This window comes from Oreochromis aureus, linkage group 4 (assembly GCF_013358895.1).
Source record: "Oreochromis aureus strain Israel breed Guangdong linkage group 4, ZZ_aureus, whole genome shotgun sequence".
NCBI lineage: Eukaryota > Metazoa > Chordata > Actinopteri > Cichliformes > Cichlidae > Oreochromis > Oreochromis aureus.
Window position 1 is genome coordinate 27,975,937 of NC_052945.1, and position 20,035 is coordinate 27,995,971.

The 20,035-nt window shown below is 42.6% G+C and overlaps 3 protein-coding genes across 6 annotated transcripts in view; all 3 read left to right on the forward strand.

Moving 5' to 3' along the window:
* Positions 1–816: 816 nt before the first annotated feature.
* LOC116327146 (WW domain-binding protein 11) lies at positions 817–5,849 on the forward strand. The gene is made up of 12 exons (XM_031748648.2): positions 817–1,004; positions 1,597–1,683; positions 1,802–1,833; positions 1,934–2,027; positions 2,288–2,484; positions 2,793–2,926; positions 3,035–3,192; positions 3,288–3,521; positions 3,653–3,778; positions 3,884–4,165; positions 4,317–4,502; positions 4,596–5,849. The coding sequence occupies exons 2-12, from the start codon at positions 1,620–1,622 to the stop codon at positions 5,282–5,284; spliced, it is 2,196 nt and encodes a 731-aa protein (XP_031604508.2). The 5' UTR covers positions 817–1,004; positions 1,597–1,619; the 3' UTR covers positions 5,285–5,849.
* A 138-nt stretch (positions 5,850–5,987) lies between these two features.
* Positions 5,988–11,748, forward strand: ddx47 (DEAD (Asp-Glu-Ala-Asp) box polypeptide 47). Its single transcript, XM_039610653.1, has 12 exons — positions 5,988–6,150; positions 6,368–6,461; positions 7,317–7,505; positions 7,592–7,663; positions 7,833–7,951; positions 8,425–8,496; positions 8,636–8,752; positions 8,860–9,006; positions 9,634–9,771; positions 9,865–9,935; positions 10,134–10,263; positions 11,382–11,748. The coding sequence occupies exons 1-12, from the start codon at positions 6,025–6,027 to the stop codon at positions 11,550–11,552; spliced, it is 1,446 nt and encodes a 481-aa protein (XP_039466587.1). The 5' UTR covers positions 5,988–6,024; the 3' UTR covers positions 11,553–11,748.
* A 386-nt stretch (positions 11,749–12,134) lies between these two features.
* LOC116327140 (myosin-10) overlaps positions 12,135–20,035 on the forward strand; it is a 59,692-nt gene continuing 51,791 nt past the window's right edge. For 3 of the 4 annotated variants that reach the window (XM_039610948.1, XM_039610950.1, XM_039610949.1), the window contains exons 1-2: positions 12,135–12,505; positions 14,510–14,887. In XM_039610948.1, coding sequence (XP_039466882.1) covers positions 14,543–14,887 — 345 coding nt within the window. In that variant the 5' untranslated portion in view covers positions 12,135–12,505; positions 14,510–14,542. Of the gene's footprint in view, positions 12,506–14,509; positions 14,888–20,035 lie in introns of those variants that run through there. The other variant, XM_039610951.1, reaches the window with a different exon arrangement.

The window sequence follows — 20,035 nt, forward strand, 5'->3', positions numbered from 1 at the left end:
AATGGCTAATTTGAAGTCCTTGTTGACCATAATATATATTCAGGCACTGTGAACAAAACATAACATCCAACTTTAATTCACTAGCACGTTTGTCTTTTTAAAGACAACACATTACTTAACTTCCTTGAATAAAGTGCAGAATGCTAGAGATTTATGTCATTCTGTTTGCAGACTGTCTTATACAAAAAGAAACTTCTTTTCATCAGATGTGACTTTTATGCAGCCTTCATTTATTCAGGTAAAAAGGTGTCACTGACATTAAAAATGTCGTTTTCAAACGAGGTCTGGCCTGAAGGGCTGCAGAAGTTATAAAAAATCACAGTCCTTTAAAGAACTGTGATGTTCTTCAAGTGGCCGAAAAGGACTGGATGGATGGATATAATGATTCATAGAGCTGCTTTCAAATTGGATTTATTTAACATATAACCCATTTTTAAACTCTGTTTACTGCAGCCTATTTAACAATATAAGCAACTATATTAGACAAAAAAAAACAAACATAAAAAGATATCTAGACATAAAAAAAAACCACGCAAAAAGTGATTGGCATACGATCATTTTTTGGCACACCAGTGCAGTGAGGTTGTAATTGCTACTTGTAACCATCGCGGGGCAGTATCGCTAGAGTGCAGTCTTGGATCCTGTAACAAGAATCACCCTTCGTTATCGTTAGAGCCACATTGCGCCATACAATATGAAAATAATAAAGTCCTAGTATATGTACAAATGCTATAAAGTGAAGTTTTAAATAATACCGTTTGTCCAGTTAGTTTTATTTTTCTTTCACTGCTCGCTTGTTTTGATGACGTCAAAATCGCCTTTCCGCTTTCATTCGCGGCAGTAAACATGGCGGACGGTTAGCGAAGCCACGGTGTGATTTTCAATTCTGGGGGGTTTGGATTTCTCTTTAAGGACGTACGCAAAACGCGTTGCATTGCTTTTGGCACACGGAGGTGTGCGTGTGTGTAGGGCGTTGTGCCCTGTGAGTTTTTACTGAATAAAAGGTACAGTGCATTTTTCCCTCCTGTGCTGCTTTCGTTGCTAACGCGGGCCTAGCTATAAGTGCAAGCTAACGTTAGCCGCTAACCTGCCAAGCAAATGCTTTTGACCGGCATGATTTAACACACACACACACATACATATATATATATATATATATATATGTGTGTGTCTGTGTGTTTGTGTTACAAAAGTGTGATTGGCTCTGTGGTGTTTTTCAGCTCATTCAATAGTTTAATTGTGCAAAAGCGTAACACATAGATGTTGGGGGAGCTTAGATTGAGTCGTGCGTTGATTGTCAACTTTCTTATCTTCTTTGCTAATAATAGCTAACAGTAAAGTTCTTTAAGGTGTGTATTGCAGACAGTTTGGTTAAATTGCCTTGATATCGAAGTTAGAATTAACAAAAAGGAGACTGCAATTTGTCAAAAATGAATTCAAACATTGTCTAAAGTCTCAGTGATTCATAAATATGAGCTAAAAGTGTTATTTTACGTTGTGACAAATTCCGACTTGTTTTTGAACGTACCATAAAATAACAACGTAAGGTTTCCTTTACATTTATCTTCTCTTCTGTTTTGCTGTATTACATGGCAGTGTGAAGCAGACCCACCGTCACAATGGGGCGACGTTCAACCTCCTCCACCAAGAGTGGGAAGTTTATGAATCCCACCGACCAGGCCAGTAAGTGCTGATAACAAACTGGCGCTAATTCAATCATGAATTGATCTCCTGAATGCTCAGTTGCTGATTAGATATAAAAATGGTCATTTCTTTCTCCCCCCACCCCCCACTCCTACAGGAAAGGAGGCCAGAAAAAGGGAGTTAAAAAAGGTTAGAACCATTCACTTTTAAAAGAAGATAATTCTAAATATGCAGGATAATAATACTGTGATAATATGATGGTAACATCATTTTCTTTTGGAAATATTAGAACAAGAAGCAGAGGATGATGGTGAGAGCAGCAGTCCTGAAGATGAAGGATCCCAGACAGATCATCAGAGACATGGAGAAGCTGGATGAGATGGGTGAGATGACAGGGCTGAGTTTATGGAGTTTACATGTTAGAGATATATTTAGTTGTAGCTATTTAGTTGTATGTTTGCCACTAGTAGAGGACCTGAGCTTGTGGAACACATGTATCAGTAGAGTTATACTATATATAATTCATGTGTGTATTTAAGGATTTCAGGCCTTTAGGTAACAGCAGAAAATCACAGTCAAAATCTGATTTCTACAATTCATTTGCTGCTTTTCTAATGAAAATAATTACTTTGTTTCTGAACAGAGTTCAACCCAGTTCAGCAGCCGTTGCTGAATGAGAAGGTGTTGCGGGACAAGAGGAAGAAGTTGCGTGAGACATTTGAGCGCATTGTTCGTCTGTACGAAAGAGAGAATCCCGAAACCTACAAAGAGCTACGCAAACTTGAACTGGACTATGAGACCAAAAGAGGGCAGCTGTCTCTTTATTTTGACTCAGTCAAGGTGTGTTGAATCTACATGACAGTTTTGGGGGGGCGGGGTTCCTCAGTTTATAATAAATCTTGCATGAATTGATGCAGGGATGAGAGGTATATTGTATGCACATTTTCCTACAGGCTTGTGTACGCCTTGTTGGCCTGGAAAAAAATCTTAAAAGTCAGGATTATTAAAATTTTGGGGAGACACCAAAACCCATTACTCGTCTTTTATTTGTCTTGAGCTTGAGTGCTTCAGATGTGTGCTCCATTACCTTATTTATCCTTTGTTGTGCTCTCTGTTTACTCTGTTGTGTGACGTTTCCTCTTTTTCAGAATGCAGAGTTGGTGGAGGTTGACAGTATCCCTCTACCAGACATGCCTCATGCCCCATCCAGTATCCACATCCAGGACATCCCATTACCAGGGGCTCAGCCTCCCTCCATATTGAAGAAGAGCTCCACTTTTGGGTAAGACTCATTCTATGAGTAGTAAAAGTTTCAGCAGTTAAACTCCGTATGTGACATTTAGAATTTTAATGTGCAGTTGAGTTAATTCTGTTTTTATGCATGTCTTAGTAAAGGACCATCGTCCTCCGGACCAGCATTGGCAACAGTGCCAGGTGTCCCACGCTTACCTCCAGGGAAGAAGCCCCCTGGGCCTCCACCTGGCCCCCCACCTCCTCAGGTCCTGGCACTGTATGGACCTGCTCGACGCGGTTACGGCACAGATGCAGGTGAGATACAGCCAGTTTCCCTCTGATAATCAAATGATTTTTTTTCACCTATAATTTAACATTTCTTCTTGTTACACTATTTCTCCTTTGAACAGAGCCTTCCATTCCTGGATTTGAAAAGGACTCTGCAATGGATTTGGGGAGAGATCGGGACAGCGGGAGTGAGAGCGACAGAGATCAGGACGATATTGATGACGACAGCGACTCTGAAGACATCAGTGAAGAAGAGAGAGATGAAGGGGGAGATGGCGAACAGAGAATGCGCTTGGACAGGCAGGATGATGAGAGAGAACGAGAAGAAGATAGAGACAGAAGTGAAAGACATGGTGGTGAGTGTTTCTGACTGCTTCAACACATTTAAGCCTCAGCTCACGTCTTTGTTGCCTTTATTTATCTCTTGATCTTACAACTGTTTGTATTCTGTTGTATTTCTGAATTTGTTATTGTTTGACTACTGCAGGTCGTAGCGTACGTTTCGCAGATATGCCTGCAGAGGCACCGCGTGAAGGAAAAAAGAAGAAGAAGAGGGTTGTGAAGAAGACCAAGGCCATTACACCTCTGCAAGCCATGATGTTAAGGATGGCAGGTACTGTCAATGCTAAGCACTTACTAAGCTTGTGCTCCTCTCAGTTTCTTTTCTTTGTATGGAGATATGCTATGGCATTTTTATTTATTTATTTTTTGTCTTCAGGTCAGTCAGTTCCTGAAGAAGAGGAAGAAGAAGAGGTAGAGGAAGAATACACAGATGAATCAGACAGCTCTGACATAGAGGACAGAGGCCCTCCAGGGGACAACCAGTCCCATCTCATGGCCAATCAGCGACTGCCCCCTCCAGCTGGGACCACGGGACAGCAAGGGCCTCCACACATGCAAGGGCCACCGATGACAGGACCTCCACCACTTGGTCCACCTCCGGCACCACCAATGAGGCCTCCTGGTCCACCATCTGGCCCACCTCCTGGCCCCCCACCAGGTTCGCATTCTGATTAGCTAAAAGATTGAATGCTTCAATTCTGAAGTGATACTAGAGTAATTTTCTGTGGCTGTTCTGTGGGCGTCTTCTACTTCTCTAAGTGTGAATGCTCTGCATCGTTTTTTTCAAAGAGATCTTCTGTTATCTTCAGGTGCTCCTCCGTTCTTGAGGCCTCCTGGCATGCCTGCAGGAATGAGGGCTCCAATGCCTCGGCTTCTGCCTCCTGGGCCTCCACCAGGTCGACCACCTGGTCCTCCACCAGGCCCCCCTCCTGGCCTTCCACCAGGCCCTCCACCACGTGGTCCACCTCCCAGATTACCACCCCCAGCACCACCAGGTAGGCACATGTGTGTGGAGGCAATCTAAAGATATAAAATAGTGAGAACTTCTGTTGAATGCATTTCTCACATATGTTTTTTCCTCCTTGTAGGTATCCCACCTCCTCCCCCAAGAGCTGGAGGGCCCCCGCGTCCTCTTGCACCACCTCTCTCTCTCTTCCCTCCACCTCTCAATTCGAATGTGCTGAGTGCTCCTCCAAACATTGTTCAGCGGCAAAAAGGCTCAGGATCCAGCCAGGACGGTTTACAGGCCAACCTGCAACCCCCTGCTATGCCCATGCGACCCGGTGTCATGCAGATGCCCCCTCCGCCTGGGACAGCTGCTGCCTCCACAGGCACCAATCCTGGCAGCAATCCCCCCAGCCATCACCACGCGCCCACCATCGAAAAACGCGCAAACATCACCTCTGTTGCAGCTGCAGGAGGCAACCTGGCGGCAGGTGCCGGTGCAGGCGGGGCCACCATCTCTGCCAAACCTCAAATTATCAATCCCAAGGCGGAGGTCACCCGCTTTGTGCCCACAGCGCTGAGGGTGCGTAGGGACAAGGTTGGAGCAATGCCAGGAGCAGCACCTGGGCCCATGGAGAAAGCAGGGGGTTCTGTTGGAGGAAGGAGGGGAGATGAAGGTGTGGGAGTAGGCCAGTGGCAGAAACAGCACAACGCAGCAGCTCCTATGGGCGTGGCCAATCCATCTCAGATGGGTGCTGTGTCTCAGCCCAACATGAAGACTAAAGACCAGGTGTATGAAGCCTTTATGAGGGAGATGGAGGGACTCCTCTAAGACTCGGGAGCGTACTGCCGATACTGATGATCAGTGTGGCGAGCTGAACAACAGCAGTGTGTTTGTTTTGTGTTTTCTGTGCAGAGTTATAGAGGTAGCCGTCTTCAAGCTTTCAGCTAGAATCAGTTTGTCTGTCACCTACCAGCGAAAGGCCACTACACCCTCAGCTTTGTTCTCTGCAGGCTCATTCATTTGATCTGGGTTAGATTTTTGTTGCATCAACAAGAATGTGCATTTCAAAAAGAATAAGAAATCTGTTTATTTTACTGGGTAACTTGCATAGTCAATTCAAGAGAAGAACACTATGCTCTGCACAGAAGTGCTTTTTCACATCCAGCATATTGTTTTGTTTTTTTGTTTTGTTTTTTAACTCTGAAATTGTGTTTTTCCTCCAACCACCTGTTTGCAACTTGAACTTAGAAGCAATCTCGATTACTTTTTTCTGTTTTTTTATTGCAGGTCTCCTAACGTCAAAATAAAGTTACAGAATGTTTTCCAACCACTGACAAAAGTAAAAGTGTAAAACTGTTTGATCTTCAGCCAAATAAAAACTCAAAAAAATGGTTTAATCTTGTTTCAGTGTGAATCGATCCGCGAAAGAAATTCCCATGTCGTATTTTTAGCCAATCCCTGGCGTTTTTGGTCGTAAACACAAACTTCCATCAGGCACTGCGGCTTAAGCCCGAACTCGTTTCCGCATCTGCGCAGTGCGGAACTGACGACACGTTGGGGCGAAAAGCATGGCGGACGAGGAGATCGTGAAGCCAAACACAGACGAAACGCTCGAAGGTTCGAGCAGCGATGAGGGAAGCGATCACGGTGATGGCGGAGAAAACGACGAGACGGTGAAGAGCTTCAAGGATCTGGTAGGTTTGCTTCAGTGAGCGAAGGAAAGGAACGTTTCAGGCACATTAACACGGAGAAACCACTGCTGTTCGAGTTAGCTACAACTCCGCTGTGTTATGTAAACCTCATTTTATCCTTTTAAATATGAATGGAATATGTCTGTGAGAGGGTGTACGGCGCTAGTACACCATTATCATCGTGTTACAAAGATTTCTACCTTTTGTCTGCTTCCGACAGGGTGTTACTGAGGTTCTCTGTGAGGCTTGTGATCAGCTGGGATGGAAGAGCCCCACGAAGATCCAGATAGAAGCTATACCGGTGGCTCTGCAAGGTGAGAAATCACGCTTACCTCTTTCTGTCAGTTTTACTCAAGTACATGATCACACGGAACAGAACCATACGCACATTTTTGGACATCGGGAAAAAATAAAACCCTTCTGGAATAACATTCTTTTCGCTCTGCGGGAAATATTCAGTTATGTAATTCCAACGATTGTTTCAGATCCTCTACTTGGATCATCTTAGAGGGCATTTGCATCCATGCTGTTTAAGTGCCCTAAGGTTTTAAATAATGAGCTATAGACAATTGGTGGTTTTTGTTGAGGAGATCCTTGTGATGGAAAAACTCACATACAGACTGATAAAGAAAGAAGAAAACTTTCTTCACTCACTAAACTTTCTTTTCTAACAAATGGTTATTATACAAAGTGAAGAAAGGACATGAGTAAACTGAATTATTAAAAGAGGCAGAATTACTCCGACACTACCAGCTCGGGAATGTTCAAATATACATGAATTTGTTTTTATATGTTTGTGTATGGCTACTTTTCAGCTTTGTTTTGGCATGAGCTTAGCCACCATTTGTGCATCATTGTACTAGATCATCAAAAAAACAAGTTGAAGTAGCAATGACAGCAAATATCCTGTTAATCAGACATGATGGGCTAAATGCATGGGCCAAAGATTTGGAAACTGAAATCTCAGCAGAGGATTGGAAATCAGCTTGTGCTCAAATTCATACCGTGATTATACACTTCGTACCTGTACGTGTAACATATGAAACTTCTCCATGTTTAAATGTGAATCATTATGATTAAACATGGACAGAAGGTAAAGGAGCAACGCTTTGGTCTGAATCTCTAAAGGTTAAAGTGCGTAACATTTCTTGTGTGCTTGTGACCTGAAGGGAAGGATGTTATTGGCCTGGCGGAGACTGGTTCAGGAAAGACCGGTGCCTTTGCTCTGCCTATCCTCCAGTCACTGCTGGCCTCCCCCCAGAGGCTTCATACGCTTGTTCTCACCCCCACCAGAGAGTTGGCGTTTCAGATCTCTGAGCAGTTTGAGGCCCTTGGCTCCAGCATCGGCGTTAAGTGCGGTACGTGTCCTTGAAAGGTGGAGGTGAGGTGGCTCACAGTTATGCGGGAGGCTCTGTGCTCTAAATCGGTCTCTCTTCCGTTGCAGCCGTGATAGTCGGTGGAATTGACATGATGTCCCAGTCCCTGGTGTTAGCAAAAAAGCCGCACATCGTTATTGGTAAGACTTTACCTTTAAGGACGCTGCATATTTTTACACAGATGTTACGACAGTTGCAGTCACTTCACGCATCTGCTTATGTTCACCCACTGTTGTAATGTTTGTATCCTTTATAAACTGATTTTGATGATGCACTTTTAAGTAAAAAATTAGTTTTGTTTTTTCACAGCCACGCCCGGTCGCTTGATCGACCACCTTGAGAACACAAAGGGCTTCTCTCTACGAGCGCTGAAGTTCCTGGTCATGGATGAAGCAGACAGAATCCTCAACATGGACTTTGAAACTGAGGTCAGTAGCTTCCTATTGGTAGGCGACTCACTGTAGCACCTCAGCCACATCCTCCTCAGTGTGCTGTTAAATGGCAGGCTCAAAGGTTATTAATGAAAGCATTTTAAAGTGAATGTGACAACCTTTGAGGCAGTTTAAATCCAAAAAGTTAAATTTACCTAGACTTCACATTACTAGCTGCAAACGGGTAAAAACACAAGTTGACTTTTTAAAAAAAAATTTTGATGGTGGAGCATTTTGAAAGATTACAAATAGCGGATAGGCTGAGCTTTATATTAAAAACCTGCTGGCTACGAGCTCCACACCTCTAATGCCTCAGGCTAAGTTTGTGCTTATGACGTGTCCATTTGTGAAGCTCTTTGGCTTTAAAGAGAGAAGATTTTTGAGATTTTAACCTGTACAAATTTCAAGAAGCATGCAGCCCATGTAGACTATCATTTTTATAAGTATAATTTTTATTTTTTTTTAACCAGGTGGATAAAATCTTGAAGGTGATCCCAAGAGAAAGACGCACTTTCTTGTTCTCAGCTACCATGACCAAAAAGGTATCTTTGTGTTCAGCTATAGATGACGGAGAATGTTAGTCGCGTTGCTTTCAGCCGTACTTGTCCTGCACATTATGGGGGACAGTAATAAGCACCTGCCAGAGTAGCCTTTGCCTGACCTTCTGTCATATGTTTACAGGTCCAGAAACTAGAGAGAGCAGCTTTGAAAGATCCTGTGAAGTGCGCGGTGTCTACGAAATACTCCACAGTAGACAAACTGCAGCAGTACTACATCTTTATACCATCTAAGTACAAGGTAGGGTGCACACGTGTACACGTGTTGACCATGTGCTGACAGTTCTGTTTGTGACCTGCTGAAGCTGTTTTATATTCAGTAAGTTTAGCTCTTGGTTTTGCCAACAGGACTGCTACCTGGTTTCCATCCTGAACGAGCTGGCCGGGAACTCCTTTATTATTTTCTGCAGCACATGTAACACAGCCCAGCGGGTGGCGCTGTTGTTAAGGAACCTCGGCATCACTGCTATCCCTCTACATGGGCAGATGAGTCAGGTAAAGCTTCAGAGACTCCATCCATGTTTAAACACTGAGTTTTTTAACACTCGGTTGAGTGTAAGGATTTAACCTGAGACGTTAGCATTCATTATAGTGTCTGCTGCTCCATCAGCATTACCTACTCAAACTATAAAACCCTGTAAACAGTTTGGTTTATGATCACACTTGCAACACATGCTAAAGTCATGCTTAATTAACTTTACGTGCAAGTTAGTGTACTTTCTGTACCATTTGGAAACATCTGGAAGTCATTGTCATGGTCTGCAGTTTACCATAAGCAGTCTACAATCAAATCTACATTCAAATCAGGCTGCAGTTCCCTTAAATGTTTGAATAGAGCTCTTTGCACCCTCTGAGATGCTGTTTTTGTAGACCAAGAAAACATTCTTTCACTCATGAATGAGAGTGAATGTTGACCAGCTTTGGTCCCGTTTGGCTGGATGTCAGCCCTCTTTCTGGTTTTGTGGCATTACAGCAAATATGACCTTATGTATGATATGAGTTGTGTGCAAATTTACACACAGACATTTATCAAATGGAGCTTTTAAGGAAGTGAAAGTTTTCCCTTTTTCTTTCTGGTGGATACTGTGATGTGATCTGGATCTTCCTTCCTTCGCCGTGCAGAATAAACGTCTCGGAGCTCTGAACAAGTTCAAGTCCAAGTCTCGGTCGGTGCTGCTGGCGACTGACGTGGCATCCAGAGGACTGGATATTCCTCATGTCGACTGCGTCATCAACTATGACATTCCCACTCACTCTAAGGTACCGAGGCGCTGATAATCATGTTGCTGGTGTGTTTGATGATTTATTTCACTTCACCGATGAACTGATCCGTGGATGTGTTTGATCCTACAGGACTATATTCACAGAGTTGGCCGAACAGCCAGAGCAGGACGATCCGGGAAATCCATCACTTTCGTCACTCAGTAAGAAGGGCCTTTTTATTGTCACCAGTCATTCCATATACAATAACATCTCTGTTTTGTTTCCACTTATTGCCATTCGTATACCATTTTGACATGATCTCATTTTCTGAATGGTTGAGTAAGTTGCACAATACTGTGGTTTGGAGAGGAAGGTCACTGCAGCAAGCAAACATGTGTCTGGTGTCCATATAACCATAGGTATGATGTGGAGCTTTTCCAGCGAATTGAAACCTTGATTGGGAAGAAACTTCCAGCCTTTCCAACCCAAGAGGAGGAAGTGATGATGCTGGTGGAGAGGGTGAGCGAGGCCCAGAGATTTGCCAAAATAGTGAGTCGTCCTTTCTTTATTTTGTCTTTTGTTGGTATTTGTCAAATATAGCATGATATTTGAAGAAAAAAAAAACATGCTGTGTGCAAAAGTGATTGGGGAAAACAATGGTGCATAAACCCGTCTGAGCCTGCATGGCCAATGCATAAGGATTTAGTGGTATGCTTCTACATGAGGTGATTTGAGCTTTGTGAGAGTGTGTTATCCTCCTGAATTCAGCCATCAGAAGATGGATACAGCGTGGTCATAAACAGATGGACATGATCAGCAATGATCAGACAGGCTGTGGTGTATGAACAGTAAACAGTTGGTGCTAAGGAGCCCAAAGAGTGCCGGAAAAATATCCCCAAAACCATTAAACCACCAGCAGCCTGAGCTGTTAATAAAAGGCAGGATGGATCCGCGCTTTCATGTCATTTATGCCAACTGTTACCCTCCTATCCAATTGTGGCAGCAGAAACCAAGACTCATCACACAAGGCAACATTTTTCCAATCTTCTGTTGTCCTTCTGTTTCATGAGCCCATGCAACTTATAGCCTCAGTTCCTTGTTTTTAGCTGACAGGAGCAGCGCTCTGCGTGGTCTTGTGCTGCCGCAGGCCATCTGCTTCAGGTTTCGATGCGTTTTGCATTCAAAGATGGTCTTATTCATACATTGGTTGTAACCAGTGGTTAGTTGAGCTACTGTTACCTTCCTGCTAGCTTGAAGTAGTCTACCTCCTCTGACCACCGAACTGACCTCACTGGATATTTGCATTAACGGGCAGGTAGACAGGTGTAGGTAGTAAAGTTGTTGGTGAGTGTAATGATTTAAATGTAACCATATGTTTAAAAGAGCAATGGCTGCAAGCATAAACTTAAAGTTATGAACAAATGTTTGAAACTTGGCTAAACCAACTTAAAGTCTCTCTCTAGCCAATGATTGATGGAACCACTGAAAACATTTAATTTCTTCAAAAATACATATTTATAAATGTTTGATTTTTTTAAATTAAAATTGTTCTGTCTTGACCTAAAATGCCTGTATATAGAATATAGTTTGTGCATAAATTGGTCCCTGCCTCCCTCCCTCAGTCTATTAGTGTACATGAACATTAAGAAAACCTTTGTGTTCCACAGGAAATGAAGGAGCAAGGCGACAAAAGGAAAAGGCCAAAAAGAGGGGACGGAGACGATGATGACACGGAACAGGCGACCGGCGTGAGGAAGAAGGTTAAAGGAGGAGGAGGAGGAGGAGGAGGAGGGGGAGGGAAGAAGCGTGGTGGAGGAGCCTGGAGGGGCGGACGCTGAAGAGCCCCAACATTAACAGACTGTACAGAACTATGACATACAACGCCTTTACCGTCTTTTGAAAACTTCATTGTTATGACACCATGTTTTCCACTGCTTCGTTAGTAAAGTGAATGACTATTTAATTACAGAAAACACATGTTTTTCTCGCCCCTGGTGACATGTTTCCATTTGTAATAAAACTCAAGAAGTTGCACGATTGTGTGAGCTGGTGCTGTTGCTCTCAGACACAAGAGGGAGCTGTTTCAGTCAAAGGCCACATTATGTTTTATTAAGAAGTACTTTACCCTTCTTGTTTTCTAGCTTTTCTGTTTAGTAAGCATGTGAGGTATTAGACAACAATAACAATGCGTGGCAGATTGAGGAGTTTTTATAATGCATGCAAGCAACAGTTGCAATAGTTATTATGTTTTGGGTTTTTTATGCTTGTCAGTGGTTTGCAGCAAATTGGGGGGTTGGTTTGTTCCAGCCAATAGTGGAGAAGGGCAGAGAAAGACCGCAAAGTGAGAGCCCAATCGCTTCTAGGCTGCATGTAGTGGGTGTGCAGTGCCTAGATATTTGTGGGATAGATCTTAAGAGGCATCCACCGCAGCAGAATGCCCGACAGTGTATTCATTATTGCTGCCTTCATTAATGACATTGAGGGGATTCTGACAGGCGTGAAGGCACGCACATAAAAATTTATTAGCGGCTGAATCCTGACAAGTGTGCGACAGTGTGGCGTATTGATCTGCGCGATCACTTTCTAGTGCGCACAGTCCACCGTAGGCGGGAGCAGCGGTGGTCAAGCCTGCTCTCTTTAGGAGGGGCCCCAGTGTGGAGGCAGCACTGTGCACTGTGGTGCATACCGAAGCCCAGATACATGCCTGCATTTCACTTGTGGCTAGCAGCTGTATAGTTGCGTTCAGGGTCGAATCAGGGGGAGCTTTGTGAACAGGATCTGACTGCTGCAGGTAAGTTTGCTCGCGCCGGCCGTAAAGGCGAAGAACGATGGAGCGCGTGGTGATTATTACGCCGTCAGTGAGTGAGCAGCCTCCGGGATAGAGGATGGAGGTCGCTCTGGAAACTTACTTTGGCTGTAGTCTTTATTTGAGTAGAGGGGTTCAAAATCCACCGCTCGGCGTCATAAGCGCTCTGGTTGACCTCGAGGACTCTCTCTCTCTCTCTTTTTTCATAGAAACGTGTTAATTGGTAACACCTGAACTCTTAATACGTAACAGACAAAGTGCAGTCTGACTGTGGTAAGCTAGCTTTATGACTCTACTTTCCGTTGGCTCATGAAAATAATTTTCTCCGACAGTAACCTTATTTTTGTTTATCCTAATGGTTGTTCTCCAGACAATAACTTTTAGCTGCTGTTACTCGTTCTTTTAAATTCACCGTGTCGTGACTTATTCCCGTTACCCACTTATGTAGCTAGCTCCGTCAGTTGCGCAGGTTTATTACGCAGTTATTAGCCTAATATTTGGAAGGGGACTTCAGCTGCAGGTTTCAGGCGTTTATAGTTTCCAGAGCTACTTAGATAGGTGTTAAAAATCGGGTTATTTTGTATACAGCGAGCTCTCTGGAGAACGAGAGCGACTTATTGTATGTGCCACTCACAGTACGTCGTCCATCTGTCCCGTTTGGTTTTCTGGCAAAGCAGCGTAGTCTGCGCAGTACGCGCATTATTGTTGTGCAGTGCCAGGCTGCCAAACCTACACCTACCTACACTGAAGTCTGACTCACAACTTTTATTTCATTGTCTGATATATGGGTTCCCTTCTTCACTGTATTACTTTGTTATACCAGCTATAAATCAAGAGACCTACTTACATTCATGCATATCTATCAGATGTATAACGATCAGTGAATTCCACTAAATTCATAAGTATTAGTGTCACTAGACGTTTCTGCCATTATTGGATCTATAGTGACTACAAGTGGGAATCACCAGGCACTTCATTCATATTGCGATATTATTTTAACAGAACTACTTTGCCATCTGCTGAGAATTGCAGCAGTATATATCACATTCTTTCAACTGCAAATCATGCCCTCAAAGTTGAACTTTGTTAGTTATCTCACTTCAGTTATTTATTTATTTATTTAGCTGCGAAATTAGATTGTCAAACTTGCCAACACTGTCACTAAAACCTACCATAAGACAGAGTCAGTCTGCAATCAGTCTGCTATTGAATGGGGTGAAGTTGGCATCTATATGCAATCCTTTTTCTGATAATACACCAATTAATTGTAATATATCTTCAAAAATCACTGTTGCTGTCTACATAGACAGAAATGTATATTTAGCTGTTGCACTGGCAGCCAGTTGTGTCGAGTACCTTTGAGTTGTGCTCGCTGACAATGACTCATTCAGACTGATGGCAGCATGTTGGCAGTTCGTCTGTATTTATAAATTAGCTAGTTATCTGTAAACCTTCGTCACTCACTCTGAGAGTGACTGCAGTCAGAGTGCAGCTGTTTGCAGAAAGGTTACTTCCTATGAAGTGACCAGTGCAATCACATTGCGATCATAAGTGGTGGTCGGCATGCAACTATCTCAAGCTCTGGGTAACCATTTAGTCACCACAAGTTGCACAATGTGAAAAAGTTCAATACAGTCACCAGGCAGCCACCACTGTGGATGTAAGGAGGTCGCTGTCCTATTTTTAATTGTGTGACTGAGCCACTAGCTTGCTCCTAATTAGGGTGTAGCTTTGTCAAGCTAAGTGTCGGATGTTTTTTTTGTTTTGTTTTGTTTTGTTTTTTTTGGTTGAGTTGAGTATTTTAATGTATTTAATAAAATATATTTGGTGTCACTGTATTGATAAGATATTGCCACACAAAATATTGCGATAATTGTTATATCAGCCCCCCACAAATACACACTCCTGTTGATCACATAGGGTGAGATGTAAAATTTGACTAAATTTCACATGTTTTGCTACTTATCCTTGCACCCCCTTTTCTTCTAGGTGGCCATATTGTGGTGATCATTCCCAGTTAAGATGTCTCATCGGAGTGGGCAAGAGGACCCAGAGCGCTACCTGTTTGTGGACCGGGCTGTGGTTTACAACCCAGCCACACAGGCTGACTGGACGGCCAAGAAGCTAGTGTGGGTCCCCTCCGAGCGCCATGGCTTTGAGGCGGCGGGTATCCGAGAAGAGCGTGGCGAGGAAGTGCTAGTGGAGTTGGCAGAGAATGGTAAAAAGGTGGTGATCAACAAGGATGACATCCAGAAGATGAACCCACCCAAGTTTAGCAAGGTGGAAGACATGGCTGAACTCACCTGCCTGAATGAGGCGTCTGTGCTGCACAACCTGAAGGACCGCTACTACTCTGGACTCATATATGTGAGTGACTTAGACCTGGAGCCTTCAAAAGGTTCTTGTTTTTTCTAACAGTTTACTGTAAACTCAACACACTGGTGGATGGTTGACCTTAAAATTATTTCTCTGGCTGTTCTGCTCGTATGCAGGCGGTTGTTTCATTTTTAGTCACCTGTCTCACAATCTTGGTTAAAAGTGAGATCTGATATTTATCCATCTTTGTTTAGGGAAAAAAGCAGCTCATCTGAGTGACTCATGACCACACAAACACACTCACATATTTGCACACAGAATGGCTGACAGAGCTCTGTGGTGTTAAATGCCACAACTTCCCTCTCACCTTGGCTAAAGACAGACCTTTGCCATAAACACTGCTGGTGTCACTTTATTTGTCTTGCCCCGTTCTCTTACTGGTGTGTCTTGTTTGATCACAGATATGGGTTGACCCTAACCCCCACATTCCTTTATTTTAGCTGTTTCTCAGATCACAAAACAACCCTATCAGTTCAGTTTTTCTCATCCACATGGCCATTTTTTAAATATATTACACATGTAGACCAGTGAGGAAAATCTCTGGTGTCTGTAAATCTAAATATTTTGTAGTAGTGAATTTTTACACAGAGACTGGAGTGGTCTCTATCACTGCATCGCTTCTGTCCCCATAATCCAGTTTCACCACAGATGAAGCAGCTCTGTGACGTGATCTCGACCCATTTAGTGACATGTTTACCAGGAATAGAATGTGGGTTAGTTTTTACCTGAGAGACTGTGGTTCGGACACTGCTGGGTGACTCGTTGCACTTAGAAATGAGCCTTTCATCCGAGAAGACGTGATAAAGCATCGTCGCTGACTCTCTACTGAAGTTGGTAATTATTGCATGTGAATGCAGCAATGCATTGCAAGCGTCAAATGCTTAAAAGTATTATTATAATTTGCCGCTACCAAAATGGAAGAAAGCATTTCAGCAATTTCCCATATGGCTTGAATTTCCATGTCATTCCACCAGCTCCCTCTTCAGTTTCTTCCTAATACCATGGTGTCATGGTTTCTGTTTTTTTCTGGGTTCAGAATTGGCTTTGGTGCTTGTTAATTGTCCCCTTGCCTAAGAGAAATTGAAAACATATGTCTGACTGTGTTGGTTTTCTAAAAGGAAGAGAATTTTCTCCTGTTTAGCTCACTGTTAGAAAAAGAAGCCCCCTGTGCTTGAAACTTCTTTCCAGTGTGTTTGACTTACCCCCCAGAGCTCTGGTACATCTACTGCAGACATAATATAATGCCTCCCCCAAGGCTGTGCTTTGAATTGAGATAATTGGAAAGACCTCTGTATCTGAATCATAATATGATTCTGCAAGTCTTTTACAAGTTGAGGTCTGTTTTTCTAAACCTGTAAAATATATTCATAGGTTTGCCTTTAGGACACAATTACTGTTTTCAATAACCTAACATTAAAGGGACTCTGTAGTTTGGTCTACCTGTACTTAGAAGACCTTTGTTGATAATCCCCAATATCATAATCCACATTCTAGCAGACAATGCAGGTTGTTGTGTATGTATATACAGTATATGACTTACTGTACCATGTCTTTATGTGTCAGGTACTTAGAAACTTTATTGCTTTGAGAGAATGTCTCAAACTGATGTTCGTTGTGATGTTATATTATTTCATCTTCCATTGTTTAAGCTTTAAAAATTCAAGTTAAGTGGAGTAGACTGAGCTCCTGCTGAGCTAGATGAGTCAGTAGATCAGTTATGCACATTCTGTATGTTAAGGTTACTGTGAAGAAAACGAATCTTATATATTGTTGCCTAAACATGCAGAAAAAGTCAACTGTAGGCGTCCAGTAATTTTCGAGTGTGTATCTTTTCTGTTAATTACAATCACACATCTGTTACTAGTCAGTAAAATCCTGGTTTCTGTGTGATTTTTCTATCCTATACAGCTTCTTTTGTATGTCCCTTTGTAGAGCTGACGGCTTGTTTCATGTAAAGTCAGTCCGCCTGTCAAGCTGGCTCACTAAATTTGGCACCTTTCTATCTGTACGGTGGTGAGTCACAGGCTAGCCACCATGCTACTCACTAGCTGGGCTACAAGCGAGCCTTTGTGTTGTTAGATAAGCCTCAGCTGTCAGAAAGCCTCAGCATTCTTCCACGGCAAAAAGACCATCCGTCTGTCTGTCTCCTGCCGCCTACTTCAGCTCTGCTGCTGCTCAGTGTCTGTCCTATCTTCATCAGCTCAGTTCCTTTTCCCACACTCACTCTGCCTCTCCACTCTGACGTACTTGTCCTGGAGAATAATGACATAGACTTTCTTTCTTTCTTTGTTTTATGGCATGCATTGTTTTTCTATAAGTATCAGCTGATATTCACTCTGTTGACCGATCTTGGGTTAAAAGGCTCATCTTCATGTATCGCAGTTTTGCACTAAAAATGTGTATAAAACTCTTACTTTAAACATCAGTATTGGCCCACAATCCATTTCTTTCTTATTGATTTCAAATATTTGTGTAGTTCCTACACTATGGCCCTGCTCAGAATGATTATATTGTAATGCTGGATCTGCCTGCAGGTCTAGAGCAGGAGCAACCTAAGAAAGAGAAGAAAATCTGCATGGCCAGGCTCATCCATATAACTTTGTAGAGAAAATGTTTTAATATGATTAGATTAAAGTCATCGGTTGACTTCTATTTCTGGAGGAACTTAGGTTGGTTATGATGTAACCTGTTGCTGTGCTATGATTGTGCTTTACTTTGTCTCTTAGGTTTCTACAGAAATAAACTGTGTGGTGGATGTAATGCCATAGATTCATACAGCTTTTTTGATAGCATACAATAAGTTTTATATAATGGGCTCCACTGCCTTAAAGCTTATACATTTGATTGTTCTGCTGCTGCTGTTAAATTGATTGGATACCACACATACCAGTGTTTTACTTCAAAAGCCAAGTCTGAAGTATTTATTAGCTTTGTTATGAAATCAGTGAAGCAGAGCCCCGTTGGGGGACTGGTCAAAGTCTACTGTAGTCCACACAGATGAGTGGCGCCGAGCAAGCCTCTGCACTCAGAGTGCCCTTAACGGCTTTTGGAGTGGAGAAAGTCCCGTCAACGTAGGCCTGCTGTCTGACTGATCAGAGGTGGCAGATGGGGTCGGCTGTTGTGTCTGCTGTTGGCTGTGTGTTGCTCAGCTGTTACTAGGCCACGGCATCCCCTCCCCTGGATCTGATTTCACAGTGGAAATATCACCTTCTCTTTCCTGGACTGGGCCAGGCATGGCTCCTTGGCAGGCGGTGTTAAGTTAGCTGTATGCTCTGCTAGTTGGCAGTTGTTAATGGTCTTTGTACTGGATTGATCCTGCAGGATATTTCACAATAAGAATATCCTTATTTTATTTTTCTCATATTGAATACTTTTTTTTTCAGAAATTTGCATAGGTTTGGGGAATATTACCCACTTAATATTCTGGCATCATATTTTTTTTTCACTGTGACGAACCATTATGAATAAGAGAGCAGCTGAAAATAATGTTTTATGTCAAAAGATGTTTTACTTGACCCTCCAAATGGACAAGAAATCTATACATAAGGGCAGGTCTCTAATGACCTTGTTGATGTTACCAGGTTAAAGAAGTTCTTTGTCCTAAAAAAACTTAGTTAACATTTTTTATGTATATATATCTATACATAGATATATATAGTGATACTTTTAGAGATGCACGTTTTAACTCTTCTCAGGGGATTACTGACTGTTGAGTGCTCTGTGCAGTTTTAACCAAATGAAACATGAACATAGAATGTGATACAGCAAATTTCAAGTCCAGGTATCTCTCTGCAGCCACACCAGCTGCTTTAGCACTAAATGCTGCAGAACTAAACCGTGGAAACAGAACAGACTCTCCATTTATAGCAGCTCCAGTTTTCAGATAAGGGGGAATTAAATTTTCATTAGCCTTCGAAAAGGAGAGTGGAGAGTTAGAATTTCAGCAGCTCTCTCCCCCTCATGTAGGGAGCAATTTAGAGAAAGGATGAGAGCACGGTTAGGTGTTTTTTTACGCCTCTGCTTCTCCATTGGATTAGACCACAGGGAGCTCCGTCAGCTGGATCATTGCTCTGCTCTTCATCCTCGTCTGCCTCTCTCTGCTTCATCACCTTCTTTCTTCTGTATCAGCAGCACAGCATCAGTTGCTCAGTGCTGACTTAGGCCCCTGACTGAGCTGTTACGTAACAGCTACAGTACGCTGTGTGCTCTCTGGGGCCCCTTTGTGATCGTCTGCTGAGTCACTCAGGTAGAAGTCCCAGTGCTGTACTCAGCCTTAGGTGCAGCGTTAATAATGAAGCAGGTGTCATGATGTGTGATGCTTTGATACAAAAAGATCTCAGAAGGAGATTGCTTTTCTAAATATTGTAGCTTTGTTTACTAGTTGTACTATATTAATGGCTGAGGAAGCGATAGAATAAATAGCTTTTTAAATATTTACGGCTTTTCAAAACAAAGGCTCTTATTATGGACAACAGTTCATGGAGCATGTGCCTTTTAAATTAATTTATTTCTGAACTGCATTTGTCATATTGACAGTCAAAAGAGGAACCTGGTCGTCAAAATTATTTCAGTTTCATTACGAAACATTTCATAGATCAGATTTCTATTTCCGGACTTTTGTTTTTCTCCTCTGCCCGAGAGGTTATGTGATTGGTTTGTTGTCTATTTTTTTGCAGGATTACTCAAAAGGCAACTGGCAGGTTTGCTTGAAAATTTTACCATAAGTGAAGTTGGGCCCAAAATAGAAGTTATTAACCTTGGAATGGATCCAGATTGGATCTGGATCTTCAGTGCTGTAAGAGAGGGCACGATTGGGCATTTTGTGTAATATTTTTCACAAAACCACATCAAGTTGAAATAAAAATGAAATGAGGATTGTTCTGATGTTCTCAAGAAAATGGAACAGACTCATCCAGATCCTGATATCCTTCTGGAACCCATGAGCTTAATTCAGGCATGGTCTCAAGTGAATTTTTATCATTGGTGGAGATATGCACCTCTGGAAATATGTTCATGTTTTTGCAAGTAGTGTTAAGTAACACAGTACACAAACATATCTGTAACTCCAAGTAGCCAGCAGAGAGGTGCCCGACTCTGGTGCCCAGGGTGTTCAGCCATCTCAGCCTCACAGATTTATAA

Coding starts and splice junctions, on each gene's coding strand:
- LOC116327146 (XM_031748648.2), top strand. CDS start 1,620: ATGGGGCGACGTTCAACCTCCTCCACCAAGAGTGGGAAGTTTATGAAT. Junction 2,485..2,792: donor TTTATTTTGACTCAGTCAAG/GTGTGTTGAATC, acceptor CCTCTTTTTCAG/AATGCAGAGTTGGTGGAGGT. Junction 2,927..3,034: donor AAGAAGAGCTCCACTTTTGG/GTAAGACTCATT, acceptor TGCATGTCTTAG/TAAAGGACCATCGTCCTCCG.
- ddx47 (XM_039610653.1), top strand. CDS start 6,025: ATGGCGGACGAGGAGATCGTGAAGCCAAACACAGACGAAACGCTCGAA. Junction 9,772..9,864: donor ACATTCCCACTCACTCTAAG/GTACCGAGGCGC, acceptor TTGATCCTACAG/GACTATATTCACAGAGTTGG. Junction 9,936..10,133: donor TCCATCACTTTCGTCACTCA/GTAAGAAGGGCC, acceptor ATATAACCATAG/GTATGATGTGGAGCTTTTCC.